At 39.4% G+C, this 19439-nt stretch overlaps 1 protein-coding gene across 2 annotated transcripts; it reads left to right on the top strand.

Moving 5' to 3' along the window:
- The first annotated feature begins 706 nt into the window (after positions 1 to 706).
- Positions 707 to 19402, top strand: nox4 (NADPH oxidase 4). Of its 2 annotated transcripts, XM_015051002.1 has the most exons (19): positions 707 to 1163; positions 1515 to 1610; positions 4743 to 4853; positions 5034 to 5118; positions 8242 to 8339; positions 9582 to 9609; positions 10311 to 10383; positions 11903 to 11983; positions 12621 to 12780; positions 13712 to 13876; positions 14045 to 14107; positions 14859 to 14919; positions 15402 to 15483; positions 16579 to 16698; positions 16795 to 16903; positions 17199 to 17267; positions 18673 to 18773; positions 18869 to 19005; positions 19102 to 19402. In XM_015051002.1, exons 1-18 carry the CDS (start codon positions 1107 to 1109, stop codon positions 18987 to 18989), a joined length of 1680 nt encoding a protein of 559 aa, XP_014906488.1. In that variant the 5' UTR covers positions 707 to 1106; the 3' UTR covers positions 18990 to 19005; positions 19102 to 19402. The 2 variants fall into 2 exon arrangements, with proteins under 2 accessions (XP_014906488.1, XP_014906487.1); XM_015051001.1 differs by having other exon boundaries at positions 708 to 1163; positions 18869 to 19400.
- Positions 19403 to 19439: the final 37 nt, after the last annotated feature.

Raw genomic sequence — 19439 nt, 5'->3', positions numbered from 1 at the left:
AATTGTTATCCATAATGTTGTCTCTGTATCTCATTCACAAAGTGCCATGTGTTTTTAAGTTACCAATAGGCAGAAGCAGATTTACCACAGTATGAAACTACCCGGTGCCCCCAACCAGTAAGGGGCCATGTTAGTTGGAGGTCCCGAACATGGCACCTCCATTAATAATGTATGTTTGAAATTAAATAGGTATATTTAACAATAGAGCTGTTGCCTTGCAGCAACAAGGTTCTGGGTTCGATTCCCAGCCCGGGGTCTTTCTGCATGGATTTTGCATGTTCTCCCTGTACATACGTGGGTTTTCTCCGGGTACTCCGGCTTCCTCCCACAGTCCAAAAACATGACTGTGAGGTTAATTGGCCTCTCTAAATTGTCCGTAGGTGAAAGTGTGTGTGCATGGTTATTTGTCCTGTGTGTCTCTGTGTTGCCCTGCGACAGACTGGCGACCTGTCCAGGGTGACCCCGCCTCTCGCCCAGAACGATAGCTGGAGGCAGGCACCAGCAACCCTCCCTACCTCACGAGGTTGTACAGAAAATGGATGGATGGATATTTAACAATGAAAACATTAACAAAAACGAAACACAATGCACAAGCCACTTCTAACTAAACCTAAAAAAAAAAAAAAAAAAAAAGAAAAAGCTTCACTTAGACATTTTGGTCTGTGGCTCCCTCTCGTGGCGGAAAGAAGAGGCGAGGAGCAATGAAGCGATGTTCATTGTTCTGCCCTGCTGATTTAACTTTGTCATTTTCTGAATTTAGTAGTTTTGTCATTTTAATTCTCTAATCTTTATTGTTCAGGCTTCTGTACGTCAGTCGAGCAGAAAGATAAACTGAGATTATGGTGCAAGTACAGAGGCGGTAGCGTGGGGTTTCAACCGCTGGAGGTTTTTTTTTTTTTTTTTTTAGAGAGAGGGGGATGAAAAGTCAAAACGCGTTCAGAGCAGGGAGGGGGAGTACGGACTGTACGTATCGGAGCAGACACCGGTTAGACAGACACAGACAAGAGCTGCAGGGAGGACCGAACTCCGACCTCTTGACCGGACCGGAGCGTTTGTGAAAACCTGGGGCAGCTCCAGCAGGCAGCGGCGGAGACCCTGAAGGCACCATGGCTGTGTCCCTGCGGAGCTGGGTCGCCAACGAGGGAGGGAAGCACTTGGTCCTGGTGGGGGAACTTTTGGGACAAAACTTAAAACTAACCCCCCCCCCCCCCTCCTTGGTTTATGTCTATTCTTCTGCTTATCTTTTGATTGACATCACTGATGTTCACTTTTTAGATGTTTTAGATGTTTTTTAGGGAATGTCCCGCTGGTGGACAAACCATAGAGATTGTTGTTAATCATGTGTCCTTTACTTGTCACATAAATTTACATCATCATTGAGGTAAAAAGTAAGGACGAGTAGTTTTTAAGAACCGTTGCCATCATCATTTTCTTTCTGGAAGTGAATTTGAGATTGCTGTAAGTATAAACTCTGTGTTAATTGTATTTTATTTCTGTGTGTGCCTGTTGTATAGATGCTGTGGCTGGGAGCAAACGCCTGGTTGTTCCTGAACACTTTCCTGCTGTTCTCAACGGGGCAGCAGTACCACTACCTCTACAAGATGCTGGGGGTGAGAAACGTACTGTTTTATGCCTGTGACATATTGTGGCGGGTAGTACACAAGATTTTAAAAATGATCTTTTTAAAAGTTCATCAAATCTTTTAAAAACTCATTTGGCAACTAAGATTCTTGTCTTTTTCGCTACAGAAGTATGCGTATTTGTGCTTGTGGAAGCCTTTGTGGTGAACCACTGCTACTGCCAAGCAATGGAGAGAGCTTTTATTGAGTAACAAGTCTGAAAGATCTTTGAAACAAGAGTCATTATAGCTATTTACACTTTCCACCTCAACTGACCGGCTGACCAAGGTGAACATTATTCAGAGAAGCAGTCAGGACATCTGTGGTTACTCTGGAGGAGCTGCGGGGTTTAAAGCTCTGGGGGGGGGGGCGAATCTGTTGACAGGACGACAGTTCGTAGTACACTGTAAATCTGTCCTTTGTAAACAAGGAGAAACTAAAAAGTTATCAAATGGAAACACGGTAAACATGTGGAAGCTGTCTGATGAGACCGAGTTTGGTATATAGGCAAAATTTTGCATTTAGGGAAAAACCAGCACTGTGCATCTCAAAGTGTTGTTAAAACATGAGGTGCGGAAGGTTTTAGAACTACTTACAGATAAACCCTGTATGTACCTAGTGTGACTTTAGTTTGCATCCATTTATTTCTCATGAAACAAGAACTGAATTAACAATTTCGTTTTTGCGTGTATTTTACAACCGGTAATATTTGCGCTAAGACCGGATCCTCTGAAAGGGCAATGTTGCTAACGAGAAACGGTAAATACACCGCATTTGTAAATGTCAGTTTTCAAACCACCAGAAAAGGCAGCAAAGTTGTAGAAAACCTACACAGAGTAAAGTGCGTGCCCTCAGAGCAACCAGAAGCAATGAGAAATAGCAGCAAGCAGCATGTGTGAACTATTGCACTGCCTGTACAGTGGGAGGCAAAAGGGGAGGAAAGGGGCAAGTGTGGGCACGCCGCTTGTTCCACTGAATGCCTCACCGGAGGGCTTAAGTTTATGTCTGTCTTTATGTGCATGAGTACGAGAGCGAGTGCGATGTGTTTCCAGAGCAATAATACTTCAAATAGCCTCTTATCTTATTCACCTGCTTGGCAGGACTGTATGGGGTGTCAGAAAGGAGGGTATCGGATCTCCGTCTTGACATCAGCTGCCTTTCTTTAAGAGGCTCTGAAGAGAGATTGTGTGTGTGCATCTGTTTGTGTATGGGTGTGTGTGTGTGTGTGTGTGTGTGTGTATGCGTATGAAGTTTTTAAGAATTAAAGGATCAGAATAGAGTTTGCTGAGGTTACCCTTAGGTTATATTTAGGTTCAAGCGTTGCTCTGTTCTCCTCATCATTCTTACATTTCAACACCGACTTCAGTCAGCTGTGCAGACAGTTGTGATTCTTCATGTCCGACTTGTCCTTTTCTTTACCACCAAACTTTTCCTCGATAGGCTGCAGATTAGAGCTCTGGTTGTGCCTTCATCTGTTTTTCTTTTTTTTTTTTTTTTTTAAGCAAACCTCCTTGACTTTGTTGGATGTCTTAGACCAGAGCATCTTCACAGGATGGATTCCAGTCTCGTGTTCTTGTTTTCTTTGATCTTCACAGCTTCATCTTGCTCTCCACACACTCTTCAGGAAAGTCAGAGATAACCAGAAGTGGCAGCACCTGCAGAGCACAAAGCTCCCAGCAAATGTGCTGAGTTGATGAGATGCTAGAGTGCGCTCAGCGTTTCTGACTTTAATTTGATTATTGAGCTGCAGACTGAGACGTATTCAGTCAGATCATCCGCCTTGCTCACACATTACTCCAGCTGTGTTTCCCCGCGTTTCGTCACATGTTGGTGTTCTGAGATGTTGCGCCTCATTTAACCTCCAAAAAATAGATGAGTTACTGTAAAATCTGTATGCTTGGACCTGAAGGATGTGGATACAGCGCCCTGCAAAATTATGTTTACCCCTTGTATTTTATTTGGATTTTTCTTGTTATGCCCAAGCACAAAGTAGGGTGTAATTATAAGCTGGAAGAAAAAAATTTTTTTTCTTTGTTGAGCATCTTGGCGGGCATTTGCATTGGCAGATGTATTGAAAATAAAATCAAGTTCACCTGTTGCCTTCAGAATTCAACCTTCTCTTGTGTGTAGTTTTATGTCGTTACAAATGCAGCTGTTCTGTGAAGGACAAGCACCATCAGTACAACCAATAGTCGTGATGTTTGGAACAGTTCTACGTTATTGAAATGCCAGTCCTGGAGCATTTCTCAGAGCACTGCTCAATCTATCATCTAAAAATGGGAGGAGTATGGCACAATTGTAAATGCGCTAAGATGCGTCCTTCCACCTAAACTGACAGGCGGACCAAGCGGGGGCATTACTCAGAAACTAATCTGAGTAATGCAATGGTAACTCTGGAGGAGCTGCAGAGATACACAGCTGTGTGGATCTGATGAAATGACAGCTATTAGTTGCATGCTCTCTAAAGCTGGCCTTCAGGAAAGAGTTGGGGGAAAAAAACAGCTTGTGCGTATGCAGGATAACAACCCCAAATGTACAGCAAGAGCAACAGTGACGTGTCCATTAAGTCAAAGCCTAATTCAGAATATGTGTCATTGTTTGCCAAAATCTTCATAGAAGCTATTTTTTGCAAAGGAAAATAGACAAACAAAACTGATCTTTGTAAAAGATCTTTTGCTAAGTATTGAGTCAGGGAAGCCTAATACAAATGCACATTGAGTTTTATTTCTAACCCCCCCCCGCCCCCCAATGTATATTTGCATCACTACATTCTGTTGGTACATAACAGAGTCAAATTTCAGTTTGTGTTTATAATCTGATGGCGGAACAACAACAGCAACAAAAAATCTAATTTCTATAATTTCTGTCTTTACGAGACAAACTTGGACTTACCACCAAACCTCCTTACTTGTGTCTTAGTCCTGGAGTTACTTATTTGTACCATTGTGGTCTCAGCTGATTCACAACCTAATTATTAGTGGGCTCAGACATCCACATTGTGAAAGACAAAGGTGGTTTGCTGTAAACCTCTGTGTTGAAGTCATGCCTCAGGCTCTCAGCTGCCCTTAATTACATAAGCCCTGTTTGTCTGACCGTGATTGCTTGTGTGTGTCTCCCCCTGAGGTCGGCGTGTGCATCAGTCGAGCGTCCGCGTCTGTGCTGAACCTGAACTGCAGCTTGCTGCTGCTGACCATGTGCCGCTCTGTGCTCACCTTCATACGCGGAACGCACGTGGTAAGACTCACGCAGGAGATGAATGACTCCAGTCACAAGGGGAACAAATTCAAAACTGAAATTGCATTTGGTTTCTAAAGCACAACAAGTTTCCTGGTAAATATTAGATCTGCGCCTCATCGTACAACAGTCCTGTTTTCTTGATACAGTGATTTTTGTCTGTGTTGCACAATCATGCAGGTATCGAGCAGGAAAACGCGCCGGCTGCTGGACAAGAGCAAGACCTTTCATGTTGCGTGTGGCATCGCTGTCTGCCTCTTCTCAGGTAAAAAGCCCGCTCTTTATCACCCCAGTGAGCTTTCCTTCATTCCTTTATGCATCTCTGCTACGCTCTGTGCGGATGTAAAGTGTGGATACATTGATCCATAGTGGTTTTGCATTCCTGGTAAACCATCTTGGAGATTATTTCGCCTGTTTCATCAGCCCGTGTTTGTATTTTTTCTCTGCTCTTATGACATCGTGTGAGCCTCAGACAGCTTTGCATTTACCAGGACGCAGGTTTTTCAGACTTCTTCCTCTGACTCATCCGTGTTTTGCTGCAGGGTTTTTTTTTTTTTTTTGAGAAGCTGTCTGGCATTAATTTAACTACATCTTAGGTATAAACAGTAACTAAATGCAACATTTTGTGTTTAAAGCTGCATGCTGTGAGGGTTTCCTCTGCTGTCTTGATTTTGTTTAAACATCTGTTGACTGAAGACTCTTTGATTTTGGTAGATCATTGTTATCAAGGAGGCAGAATACAGCTTTCTTCCTGCGCAAAATATAATGGATATGACACAATTCTTCATAATTGTAAAATAATTTATAACTTAACGATTATTGAGTTAATAAAGGCAAACTGCAAAATTTCTACTCTGGTATTGGACAATTTCTGCTTATATTACTAGACTAAAAACATAAGCCTGGCATAAGGAACTGAAAACATGTCAAAAAACAGTGAAATGGACATAATTACTTAGAAGTGAACAAACTTCATTCTCGCCTCCAACATGATGTATTACACTTCCCTGAAAGTGGGTGATTCATGTGAGAAATATTTTAATCAGAATCAGACCTTGTGCTCCAACATGTAGCCTCCAGAGTGTTTTACATATGCCCTTCTTTTGCAGATGCAGTCTGATTGGTAAAGACGGCAGATCTTTTAAACCCATTCACCCACTTTATAGGCTTTATGTTGGAATTGTGAAGTCGAAAAGATACGTGTGGATTGCACATTCTTCATGCTCACTCAAGCTTAAATCGATTTCGGCAAGCGGTTGGGTGGAGTGACCCGCCGTCGCCAAACTGGAAGTAAACATGGGGAGCTTGATTTATGAAGGAGAGCATTTTAAGGGGTTCAACCCAAAGCTGACACAGTTCTCTGGAGTCATAGTGAAAAAGTACAGCAAATTTGGTAAATCTGACTAAATTTAGAAAGATGCTTTTCCTCAAAGATGCAGTGTTTAACTGTTATAAAAAGTATTTTTAACATTTGTTAAAATTGTCATTTTGTCATCACAGTATGACACAGATATTTTGTGAAAAAAAAATTGAGCTCCTCTGTCCTCTGCAAGTGCTTCCAGTGCTAACAACCAATCAGAGCCAGGAGGAGGATCTTAGTGCTGTCAAGCATGCTCATATACGTGCTGCTCCCCCTCTTGTTCTCTGCTACTCTTTCCGACAGTAGAGCTTACCAGACTAGATAGCATGATGGTGGATAAACAGTTTCGCTGTAATGGTGAGTTGTTTCTCCACCAGTTGCACATTGAGCAGCTGGTACACAAGGTTGATTGACAGCACTAAGACCTAACTCATAGCTCTGATTGATTGTGATTGGAAGTGGTGCATTTCTTCAGATAGTAGCGCTTAGAGGAGGTGCAGGAGCTCCATCTTTTCACAGATTATCTCGTAACACATGTGATGTAGATGTAGGTCACTGAAATGACAAATTAGTCTCTGAAGTACATAATTAGTATATAAGCAATAATAATAATAATAAAAACAGCTTTGCAGTTAAAACAATCACACACCAACATAAATTACTGGCAGTTTTTTAAGTACAGTAATTAAAGTAATTACTGAGTTAATTAACAAATGTCAATATCATGGAAGAAAACTGTGATTAGTGATTATGTGGTGATAATGACAAACTAATTGATTATGTTTTCAAACCCAAAACATTTAAAATTGTTATTAAAACTCCTAATTGTTACTTACTTTAATTATGTGGTTCCATGATTGCTGTGTTTCTGTTCGCTAAGCTATTTGCATTCTGTTGAGCAGTGCAGTTGCACCATTGATTGCAACTGACGCACAAAGATATTTATTACTTTTCATGCTGTGTTTACACATATGCCTGACAGCTGAGAATGGTGTTGCTGATATGCATTCAGTAACTTTTATTTCTCAACATAAGAAAAATGAAAATGGTTGGAATTTCTAGTTCAGGCGTATAAATTTAAGCAAAGTACCATTACAGGGTCTTTGAATGTTGTGACTTACTCTTAGATCATAAACATACCTGCAAAGGAGAATTTCACTTTAATCACAACATTTAAAAGTGATATTAATAACAATTTATTTAATTACCAAAAATATCAGTCCCACAGTGAGAAGAAGAGCTGCACAATATATCAAGTTAACAAAATAATATATTTAGTCCTATATATTTTTTATAGTGGTGGTTGATGCTAAAGCTCACAAAGTTTGGTGAGGACAAGAAAGTAAAGAAAGAAAAGAGCCACAGACATACTGGTAATCAAGATTTGACGTCATCGTGGAAATATTCAGCAGTAGGATCACAATTACACGTTTCCTGCCATCATGCAGCCCAACTTAGAAGTCAGTAAATGAGTCACACGAGCTGTGCAGTACTGAATGTTTCCGTCTGGATAATTGACCTTTGACCAACAGCTAACAATTGATGCTTCAAAACAATTAATCTGTTTTTTTCCTTTCTTTTCTTTTCTTTTTTTTTTCTGCTGTTACATCATCTGTAAGCTTTTCCCTCAATCAAAACCATGTATCTCTTCACTTATAATAACACTCACATTCATATAAGCTCTGTATTCTCAGTTGACAAATGACATTGCGGACAGAGAGTCAGCAGGACGGAGGAGAGACGAACTGTGAGAACAGACAGAAAGAGGGAGTGGAAGACAGTGGGAGTGGGAGAGGATATAGGGGAGAGGAAAAGGGCCCTTGTGTGTCATGATTACAGTCTCTAACTCCATCAGCTGCTCAATGGCTGCGTACTTAGCCTGTGTGTGTTTGAGCTGCTCTGCCTTTTTGCTGAGTGGACCTCCGGCAGTTCCTTTGATTGAGTTTTGAAGAGGGGAAAAAAAAAATAATCCTACATGTGCGACTTTTAGTCCCATCACTAAAAAATATGTTTTCTCTTCATCTGCAGTTGTGCACGTTTCGGCCCACATGGTAAACGTGGTGAACTTCAGTTCGAGGTACTCAGATGACTTTCCTGCTCTCAACTTGGCTCGCTACAGAGGAGAGGTAGAGTTATAAATGTGGAGATGCTGCAATAGGACATTTGTTGAGCAGTTAGCAAACACTGTTTTTTTTTTTTACTTGTTATCAATTCCTGGGTGATGTCAATTTCTTTTTTACGGGCTGTAGGTAAAATCAAAATATATTTTATTCTATCTTCTATATATATATATATATATATATATATATATATATATATATATATATATATATATATATATATATATATATATATAGTCCTAACAATAAATCCATTTATCAAAATGTGGCAGTGGTTTGCATCAGAACACATCAGAGGTTTTTCTCCATCATCATTTGAAAATGGATAACAGCTGTGCCCCACTCAGTATTTTTGAAAAAAAAAAAAAAAAAAAGTCTCTAATTTACTGCCATGTGAGATTGTTAAAGATTTTACTGCCAATATTTTTTAGAACGACAAAAAAGAACTTCTGGTTCCTGAACATTTTTTTCTCTGGAAACATAACTTTTCTAAACCTTTTTATCCACTTGTGCTGTTTTTCCGTGTTTCCCTCGTGAGGTGAGAAAACTGGGCCCAATCAGGTAGATTACACTCCTGATACAGATTAGGTTTTTTTGTGCAGGAGTGCTGCTGCAATCTGAAGACACAAAAATCCTCTAGCTGCAATTTTTGGGGTAGATTTTTAACCTCCTTTGACAAATTTGGCCCTAGTTCAAGCACTGGAAACATTAGAGGGAAAAAAAAACAACTACCCCCTTCCCTCCTCCCAAAAATTGCCAGCGATTTACTCATCGTGCATCTTAACTTGCATGCGTTGCAGCATCAAATCTGAAAACAGATGTGCCTCAGCATGACATTTACATATGTTATCAATGAATCAAGATAATGCTACAGAACTTGTTACCCTATTTAAGGGTGGCACATCTTGGAAAAATATTATTTATAATAATTAGGTAATGAATATTTCCAAGTAAGTTTAAATTGAAATTGGTGAGTTAAAGCTTCCTCCTCTAATTAAGTCTAATTTACTTACTACATGTTTATCAAAGCCAATTTGATGTTGTTTTTATTGTTTTACTTGAAGTCTACCCAGTTTAACTTGCACACAGGGAAAGACAATTTAACTCTGACATCGAGTCTGCAGACTGTTTTCTCCTCAAAGTGCTGACGTCGCTCTGTTGTAATTCAAGGTGGCTAGCACAAGCATTAATGTAGATAACAGAATGATGAAGACTACCGACCTCTTTCTTTTTTTGTTTAATTCCCAGGACCCCAAGTGGATCATTTTAACAACAAGTAAGAAGAACAACTCTTTGTCTTAAAGTTTGCCACCCAATGTCAAGGTGCTTTTGTCTCTCTCTCTTCTACTTTCTGTGTTTTTCTTTTATTCTTATGGGGTTTCATTATATGATTTTACCGTGTTCTTTGGTACTTTTATGTGCAGGACAATCCAAACGCCGGAAATAAAATATTTCTTCTATAAAATGTCTTATACATTCCTGTTGCTCTGACTTTAGTTGCTCAATAATTGTTAGCTTTGCCAAAACAGACTGAATGGCTTCGTTCGTTCGCTCCCATTGCCAAACTACAACCAAAGGTCAATGTCAACATTACTTCTGGTCAAAACAAGTGAGTCGGTAGAATTAAAAGATTATTTGAAACCTAAAACTGAAAGGGGTATGAATAGTTTTGTACTTGAGCATTTTAAATTGAAGGATTGAGGCTTTATGGAGAATCGACGCTAAAACCGTTTGGGTTCAAATAAGACTTTGGCCAAGCACAGGTGGACTTAATGTGATAGAAATATCAACAGGATATCCTAAATGCAACTGAATTAAACTGTTACCATCACATTTAGATTCATGTTAGCAATCAGATAATTGTTTGCTTTAGCATATAAAGCTAGCCGAAGCAAACAAGACAGTTCTTGTTACAGATGGCAGGATGTTAACGTCTTTTGTTTTGTCTCCTCTGTGTAACATGACGGTTCTGTTCAGTCCCGGGCGTCACCGGTGTCCTGCTGGTCCTTATCCTCCTGCTGATGCTCATATCCTCCTCCCACTGCGTTCGGTATGCTGAACTAAATCATAATTTCTGTAGTTATCAGAGATGATTCTTGTGTACCAAAAGAAGAGGAATGCAAGTTTTTTTTTTTTTTTTTTGAAAATTCAAAATGCAAACAAACAAGCTATTTAATTATGTCTGGATCATATTATTAGTCAGAGAGTTTTATGAAGGTTTCTGATTTAACAACTGTAGCCAACATCAGCAGATCAAAACAACTCAAAGTGAAAATGTTCCTATCAGTCAGACAGAAGACTGCGTTACCAACGATGAGGCCAGACAAAAACAAAATGATCAGATTCTGAAGATCTGACGATTTCTCGATGCATCTCTAAAAGTGCAAATCAGTTTTATTTTGTCTGAATGTTAGTTATGTCTGCTCTGTGCCAAAGCGGTTGGCTGGTCTTGCACCACGGATGATGGACATGCTGACATGCTGATGGACCCCACTGCCCTGTCATTACTCAGGTCACTGTGGGTCGTCCTCTGTGTGTGAGGAGGACACTGTGTGAATGTGTGTTTGTGGGGCTTCATGCTCATTTCAGTAAGTGAATAGACAATAAGGGACTTTTCCAGACTGTGCAAGGCTGTAGATAAGAGCCTGGCAAACTGGTTGGAGCGTTGGGTCGATGGCTGCTGCACACTGAAGAGAAACCCAAACAACGAGTCACAGAGACATCGTAACATCAGCAGACATCCAAACCGTCTCCATTATTCCGGGTTTTATAGTTTTCATATAAGCAACCAAGTTCTCCGTCTTCTCCACGTTTGTTTGATGTCATTAGAAAAGGCCCAGCCAGCAATACCAGCTCTATGCTGGGGAAGATCATATATTTACCTTAATGCTCCTATTGCAAAAGGACAAACTTTAATAAACAACTTGATATAGTGAATAATAGTTTCCTAAATGCATCTAGCCATATTAGACAACTGAGAGACTGAGTGTTGTGAGAAGGATTTATTTTTGCATTTCGTAGCATTCTATAAACCATATCTGTTTACATGTGGCTTTATATTAAGATGTTCTACAGTACAAAAAACTCAAGGTTGTGGGTTAAAAACCCAAGATTTATTGTTACCTGTTAAGTCAGATTCTTTTGAACATTTTTGTTTTATACTTTAGACTTCAGGGCAATCTCTGACAAAAACAGTCTGACGAAAAGCACACTTGGAAAATCCTCTAACTTATTTACAGACATCTGTTTGATTTCAGTTATTTTTCTAGTACAAAGCGTCAAAGATCTGAATTTTTGCAAATTGTTTCAGTAATAGTCAAATTCAAACAGTGGATTTCTTAAACCCTGGTAAAAAAAAAGAAATATATATAGAAGGATTCACTTATTTTATGTAAAATGTTAATATTTTGAGTTAGATCTCGATAATGAGATTCCTTGATTCCTGAACAGGTGTAGTTAAATCTGTATTTCTTTATTTATTTATTTTTAGTACAACACCAATAAATCAGAGAATGCACTAGTAAAAAATATGATTTTTTGAAGTTACTTTGCTCTTTTGTCTGTTTCAGGGTGTCCAAATATGAGATCTTCTGGTACACACACAACCTCTTCATTATCTTCTACATCATTCTGATGATGCACATGGTCGGGTAAGCAACACCGAAAGAATGAGAGTTTCTGTTTCTGTTCTCTTATTATTTGAGATTTTTTTTCCCACAATGTTGGAACAGTTTTTTTTTTTTTTGTTGTTTTTTTTTGTCTGCTCTAGATGACAAAAATGTCAGGAAATATTTTGGACAGCCTTCTACAGCTTAAACCTAAACCATGTTATAGTTTTTGTCTCTTCTTATTTTAATTCTGTTATTTTTTTTTCAGAATCAAATATCTGGAGTTTTCGTTTGAAGTCATTTTTGAAGGCAGTTTATTTAACATTTCCATCATATCCAGATTGTACCTTTTGAATTTTGTGCCTTGTCTTTTTCATTCTTTTGATCATTTTTTAACACATTTCAGGAGTCAATATTTGTTCCTCATTTCTCATTCATAGTATCTTACACATTACAATTTTCAGATCATATATTATTTGTTCACTTCATATTTATGTTCTACTTCTTATTGGTCTCTCACAATTGTAGTTTATAGCAAATTGTGAAAAAGCTCAAGAGCTATGAATGCTTTAGGAGGATGCTGCTGTCTGTGTTTTTTTTTTCTTCCCCTCTGCTATGTAGAGACTTTCTTGTGTTAGTGAACCAAAAATCACCTATGCTCTTCTCTGCCCGACACCAGTGGAGTGCTGAAGTATCAGAGCAACATCGAGGCCCACCCACCTGGCTGCCTCAGGCCCAATCAGAGCAGCGCAGAGCAACATGTCGATGATCTGGAACAGCTAGAAGATGACGATAGCAGCTGTAAAGAGGATGCTCATTTTGAACCTCACTACCCCCAGGTCTGTGTGTAAATGCTTGAGAGCTCCGCATGTGCTCTGAGAGTTGGAGGGTGCCGGTCCCATTTATTAGAGGTGTGAGGGGGAGGAGCGCTGTACATCGACGCCTGTTTGTGCGTGTGTGATTATGCTTTTGCCTGTGGTTGCTGGGCAACCATAAAATCCCCCTGTAAAGTTGAATGTACTCCCTGGCTTTACTTAAGCTGTGAGCAATTACTGTGTTAGGCAACTCAACAGAGAAGCACTTTGTATTTCACTTAGTTATTTCATGACCACATCCACCTTGTTTGAAACTATAATGTCTACCTGTAACAAGGAGAAACTACTTAAAACAACAGGGACAGAAATAAAGGAGACAAATTGTTGAAGTTCATTAAATGCGATGCAAACATAGTCAGGATGATGGTTACTTATCGAAATTTTATGACTGCCATTTAGTCATTTATGGGCCAAAACGTACTTTTAGCAGTATTTTGAAGTTAAATTTGAATTTTGTGGATAGTCTCAAAACCCATTCTATGGCCAAAATTCTTCTTAAGACAACAACTGGGATCCACCTTTTTAAGTTTTCATACGTTTGGTTTGGAAATAACACTCTCTGGCTAGCTGTTAGCTCAACTTTTAGTGGTGAGCTGAAAGCAAGTGTGTAGGGTGCAGGGAAGATACTGATAGTTGCTAGCTACTCTAAAGAATCCTGTTTTAGGGAATTCAAAATATCCACCCCCCCATCTGTTATTGGGGTTATGTATCATAATAAGCATGTTGCAGACAGTGAGGTAGAAGAAAATCAAAATTTATATCATCGGTTGTAAAACAGGGTTATTAAAATGAGAAAGAAAATGTTATTACTATAAGTTTAGTTTCGTTGCTTAATACTGCTGTACTTGCCTGCAGTAAAGTGTCATTATATGTGTGTGTGTGTTTTTGTGTACAGACTTGGCTCTGGGTGTCTGGTCCCCTCTGTCTCTACTGCGTTGAACGTTTATACCGTTGCATCCGAAGTAGCGCCCCTGTTACCATAGTGACCGTAATCAGGCATCCTTGTGATGTGATAGAATTGCGCATGCTGAAGAAGGACTTCAAAGCTCGACCAGGACAGGTGAGACTAGATGTTTGCTTTTGTTGCTTCTCAGATATGTTTCCATTTGATTCATTCAATCATTTCTTTTAATTGTTACTGTGACGTATCTTATGTATTATCTCTGCGTCTCCCACCTGTAGCTTACATTTCACCCGCTCCCTCTTTATCCTAATCTTTTTTCTCCAGTACATTGTTCTTAACTGTCCAAGTGTATCTTCATTTGAGAACCACCCCTTCACATTGACAAAGGTAAGACCAACTAACCCTGATGCATTCCTCACTCGTGACAGCAGCCCACAGACATGTCTGCATAGATCTTGTTTTCACAGGTACCTAATCTTTCCGTTTCTTCACAAAGAACAAGCATTTTGGTCTCAGCCATGGTTCCACCCGCCTTGTCGAGCTGTGACTCTCGATTGGGAGCAGGGTTGCTCAGGAATATTATGTTTCGCTCTGTTTGTTGATATTTTAGATTTGCTCTGCATTGCACAAGAGAAACATAACATAAGTTCAGGATAAAGTTTGAAACTGGCTGAGCTGGAACGATTTTTGCGGAAAAGATTTGACAAAGATTTTGATCTTCAGATGCGATGATTGTAACATGCCACATAAAATCCCACTAAAATACATAGTAGGTTTTGTAGGTTTTATAAAATGACAAAACGTGGAAAGGCTCAGTGAATATGAATACCTGCATTGGTGCGGCAGGGTGCTTGAGCAGGAGGTTAGAGACTCCCTCTGACAGAGAGCAGACAGACCCCTGAGGCTGGTAATGCTGTCTGCCAACAATAGGGCTGCGCGTGCTCGCGCATGTGCATTGTTAAATTTAATGAAAAGAGCTGCAGCTCTGCTCTGCTCTGCATGCCTTTTTCTGGACTGTGTGCAGATTTAAATCTCACGTGGCAGCTGTATATATATTTTTTTGTGTGTGCTGTCTTGAACTTTACATTATCTGACAGTGTGTGATTGTCACTGTAACTTCCTCCTTAACTCCTTACAGTGTCCCACGGTGAACAAGGAAACTTTTGGCATACATCTGCGAGTTGTGGGAGACTGGACTGGTACTATCTAACAGCAACACGCGCATGCACACACACACGTACACACACACTCAGACAGGATGGAGCTTAGTTTGTGTAACCCCCACTGATTTCCACTTTTCTCTAGGGAGGATGCATTTCTGAGAAATGACCTTTTATGTGCATGCATATGCACATGTTGGAACCTTAGTTTGCCTCGGCATTGTTCCCAGCATTGTTTTCTAGCAGGTTTTGTTGTCCTGCTAGAAAACTTGATCAGGGACGGTCACAAACCCTTTCAATTAAATGTTACAGGGAATCGTATTTTGATTCTTGAGTTGAAATTTCAAAATGGGTCACTTGCTGCTGTTCACAGCCAGGCCTACATCCTTCCAGAAGACAGGAAGTGAAGCTGCTTTGTTTGTGTTGGCCCCTTAATATGCCATGACGACGTGCTGTAAAGAAAGTGGAGAGCAATAAATCGGGATGTGTTGAAAACACAGCCTCTCCTTTCACCTCCTCAGAGCGCTTCACTCAGCAGCTACTGCCCCAGTCAAGGATGGACTTGGAGATTCTTCCCATGGTCCAACAGAGAGCGTACCCCAAGTAGGTTTCTTTGAGTGTCAGTGGTTGTGAGAATGAAATGTGGTTGGCCAGCCATCCTACTGTTTCTAATCGTTTGTTGGGGTCTAGTTAAAGAGTCAGATGTGATCTCAGGAGTGTGAGGAAAGAAATGGGGGCTGGGGGGAAGGTGATACCCAATCAATGTTAAGCAACAGCATACAAACTCCTAAATCTTCTCCCAGTATTGAACATAATGCACCATGTTTCAGGAAGAGCTGAATGAAGAGATTAATTGATTAACTTTAATGTTTCTGTATTTTACTGCACTAATGATCAAAAAAATAAGTGTTTTGCTTTGTGTGTTGAAAGTTTATATATACAGTAAGGGTGTGTGTGTGTGTGGTGGGGGGAGGGTTGTACGTGATACATTATAAAAATAGTTTAAATAATATTATGCAAATATGTTGACTAGCTAGTGGAGCAACGAAAAGTGCAACCTATCCTGCTGCTGTAGTTGGTCACATAGGACAAAAATCTGCAAAATGTTGTGTTTTTTGTTTTGAAATATAATTTATGTCAGCATGGAATGGTCCATTATTTGTTCCTCAGTCAGTCCAGTCATGACATTTATTGGAATGAACAGCAAATTGACAGACAAATAGGGACACATAGTGGCACACAATGAGATCATTGTACAAATGATTTAATCGTACATGCCTCTGGTGGCGTTCGTTCTTTGAGTTGTGCAAGATGTGCAGAGGTTGTAGTACCCACCTTTGGTTTGATTTAGGGTGTAGGCAATTTGTTGGCCTACCCACTCAGTTTGAATTATGTATTTCTATAAATAAGAGCAATCAATGTTGATAACATTGAGTAGTTGCTACAGTTCTCTTTTTTTAAGCAGACAAAACACTGTCACTGTGAGGTACAAGTGCTAAGCAAAGAATTTAATGAAAGTGTAGCAAAAGTCCAAAGAAACACTTTAAAGATTCCTTAAAAATGGCACATCTCAAAGAATATGAGAAACTCTGGCTTCTTAGAAGTTAAATAAAAAGATGTTAAAACATTTCCTTTGCCATATATTAGTGAATATTCTTGGCTGACTTTGTTTGTACCATTGTCCATGTTTATGATTAGGCTTTACATTGACGGTCCGTTTGGAAGTCCGTCTGAGGAGGTCTTCAACTACGATGTCAGCCTTTGTGTTGCTGGTGGAATTGGTGTCACACCATTTGCGTGTGTACTGCATGCTCTGCTGTGAGTTGTTGGGGAGGGAAAAAAAATCTGATGCAAACATCAAATGTTCACAAGTGTTAATGTGTCCATCTTTCTTGCTCTGGTGGGTCCACCCAGTGATGGCTGGAGGGGCTTCAGATTACAGAGGCTGTATTTTGTGTGGGTCTGCAGGGAGCTTCAGTCATTCTACTGGTTTGCAGAGCTGCTATGTGCCCTTCATCAAAAGGTCAGGGCCAACTCTCTTTTTCTGTTTTTTTTTTTTTTTTTAATGCAGCTGCATCATAATTTAATTAATTTAACTTCAAGGGTTGTAGAAAGCAGAGGACAATCTGGATTAATATGATTAATAATAATAAAATGTGGTGAGTGTGAATTCCAACATCTTGTCACCATAAAACCAAAATGAATACAACAATATTAAAGCACTGACTCTAATATTTCTCATGTGGCATGTAATAATGAAAATGTACTAGTGAGTATTATGTTTCATTCAGTAGTGTCCGTGTTTGTTTGTTAACCAGCTTTGGGAGGAGAACAGACCGGACTACTTTAATCTGAAACTGTATGTCAGTCAGGTGGACAACCTTCACGTAAGCATGGCACACTGTTGCACACTTTACTTTTAAGATAACACAATTTAAGAGTTTTTTTTTTTGTTGGACACTTTTATTGATTTTTGTTCTTAAAATGTGCATTTTTGAAATGCCCACCAGAGGGCAGTGGAGCACGGAGAAACTTCCATACTTCTTTCACTCAAACTATGACTTTAACTTACTTTCTCTTAATGAGATATAACTGAATTACTGTCAGTTTTTTTTTTATTACTGATTAATAGTCAATTTTACTCTTGCTGTTAAAGTTCCGGTTTAAAAAGATCACATGCTGTGTTGAATATTTTCCTGTCAATGAAATTACAAATTATTAACTAAAGCTAAATTAGCTTTTTCATCAGCTAACTTGAAAAGAATCAACATCATCCACACGAGTAAAGTTAGTGAGTAAAACTGAGGAGACTTAAAATGAATTAAAACAAATATTTAAAATAATAATATTAAATTACTAAGATTATTTTCAAAAATTAAACATATATTTATAATTTCGAAGTTTTACAGTTGTGGTGGAGTTGTAAAATAATATCGAGTCCACCGTTTTGGTTTCTCATCACGTCTCTTTTTGTTTTCTTCCTGCCACTCACAATTCTCCTTATACAGGAGGGGGAGAAACAGCGTCCCCCTCTGGTGGCCAAACGGTGTATTACACCCAGTAGGGGTTCGATTCCCCGATGGGACTGCAATCCCCCCCCCCACAATGGGCTGTTTCAGTGGTCGAGTGAGTTGAAAAGAAACCCTAACAGCACCTACCAGATACAAATAGTTTCTAAATGAAAGGTTAAGTACAGCTTAGTTTTACTGAATTATTTTCAACAAAAGCATTATTCTTGTCCTCCTGGATTATGTGTTGAAGTTTTGAGAAGCAATTTTATGTTTAATTTTATTCTAACAGGTACGAAGACAGAAAATCAGATAATACTTTTGTTTGCAACATCGTGTTGACACAGAGCTCTTGACCTGTAACAGGGGGTGTGTGTGACCCTTCTCGAGGTCGGGTTGCAAAGGGAAGAAAAAAGGGACTGCAGTGCTGAGGACAAAGACATGTGGCCCAAAGCTTTATCTTGTGCAAATGAATTCAAGCTGTGTCACACAGCAGTGGGTTTCAGCTCCTCTAATTGGCTGCAGACAATGTACATAACATACAAAGACTAAGACATACTTTGGGAAAGGTTAGGATTAATTCGTTAAGTGTTATAGAAGCCGTCATTTTGACACATTGGTCTTTTTAGAGCTTAACTTCAAAATGAAACTTTAAAGAATCATTGTTTTAAGCTGTAAGTTTAACTACTTGTAGCTTTCTTTCAGTAATATGAACATTTTTTAAGCAACTTGACAAGAAAAATCTGTTCTATTTGTTTTGCTTTACTTTTTTTTTTTTTTTCAGAGCATGTCTGAAGAACGATTTCGCCCGCTTTCTTCGAGGATGCTGGTTGGTCGACCCAGGTGGAAGCACCTTCTCGATGAGATTGGAAAAAGAAACAAACAGTGAGTATAGAAGCAGCTTTAGCAGAAGAGTTGATTTATTTGTCCTAAAAAAAAGTGACATAATTCAACCTTCAAGCCTTTTTCTTTGGCTTCAGGAAGCGAGTTGGGGTTTTCTGTTGCGGACCAAAAGGCATCTCCAGGACTCTCCACAGGCTGTGCAACTCGGCCCGATCACGTGGGACAACATTCGAATTCAACAAGGAGTCATTCAGTTGATGGAACGTCTTGACTGGTTGGAGTTGGAATGAATGGATTTTCATTCAATTTTGGACTTAAGCTTTTAATTTGAACTCCATTTCTCAATACCTTTGGAATCTGTTCTTGTCGGGAGTCATTTGGCGTTAAGGAAACGTCTAACACACTCCCAAGATAAAGATCAGCCTGACCTCCAGCTAAACGCTTCATGCCTGCCTCAGCTTTAGCATGTGATGGGTTCAATTTGAAGCAAAAGACTCATTCTGAGATTGTCCTGGTGGTCTTCTCAGCCCTGCTGGAGTTCTGGTTTTAGCTGCAGCTAAAAAGTACATTTCTTTTGTAAGGAGAATTTCCCTTAGTCTCTCAAAACATTTGCAATTCATGAAATACATGTAAAATATAAAATTAATTTCCACACTGATTTTCAAGAATAATTATAATGAGATTTTTTTTTTTATTATTTATTGTAGT

The sequence above is a fragment of the Poecilia latipinna genome, unplaced genomic scaffold, assembly GCF_001443285.1.
Source record: "Poecilia latipinna isolate Pla-1442-1.1 unplaced genomic scaffold, P_latipinna-1.0 Scaffold1023, whole genome shotgun sequence".
In the NCBI taxonomy this organism is placed as follows: Eukaryota; Metazoa; Chordata; class Actinopteri; order Cyprinodontiformes; family Poeciliidae; genus Poecilia; species Poecilia latipinna.
Note: the sequence above shows the minus strand (reverse complement) of the source record. Positions and strands in the feature narration are given on the sequence as shown.

Excerpts from the sequence above, each read along its gene's own strand:
- nox4 (XM_015051002.1), top strand. The coding sequence starts at position 1,107 with ATGGCTGTGTCCCTGCGGAGCTGGGTCGCCAACGAGGGAGGGAAGCAC. Across the intron at positions 12,781-13,711 it reads TTGAACCTCACTACCCCCAG|ACTTGGCTCTGGGTGTCTGG; the intron begins GTCTGTGTGTAA and ends TTTTGTGTACAG. Across the intron at positions 14,920-15,401 it reads AGTTGTGGGAGACTGGACTG|AGCGCTTCACTCAGCAGCTA; the intron begins GTACTATCTAAC and ends TCACCTCCTCAG.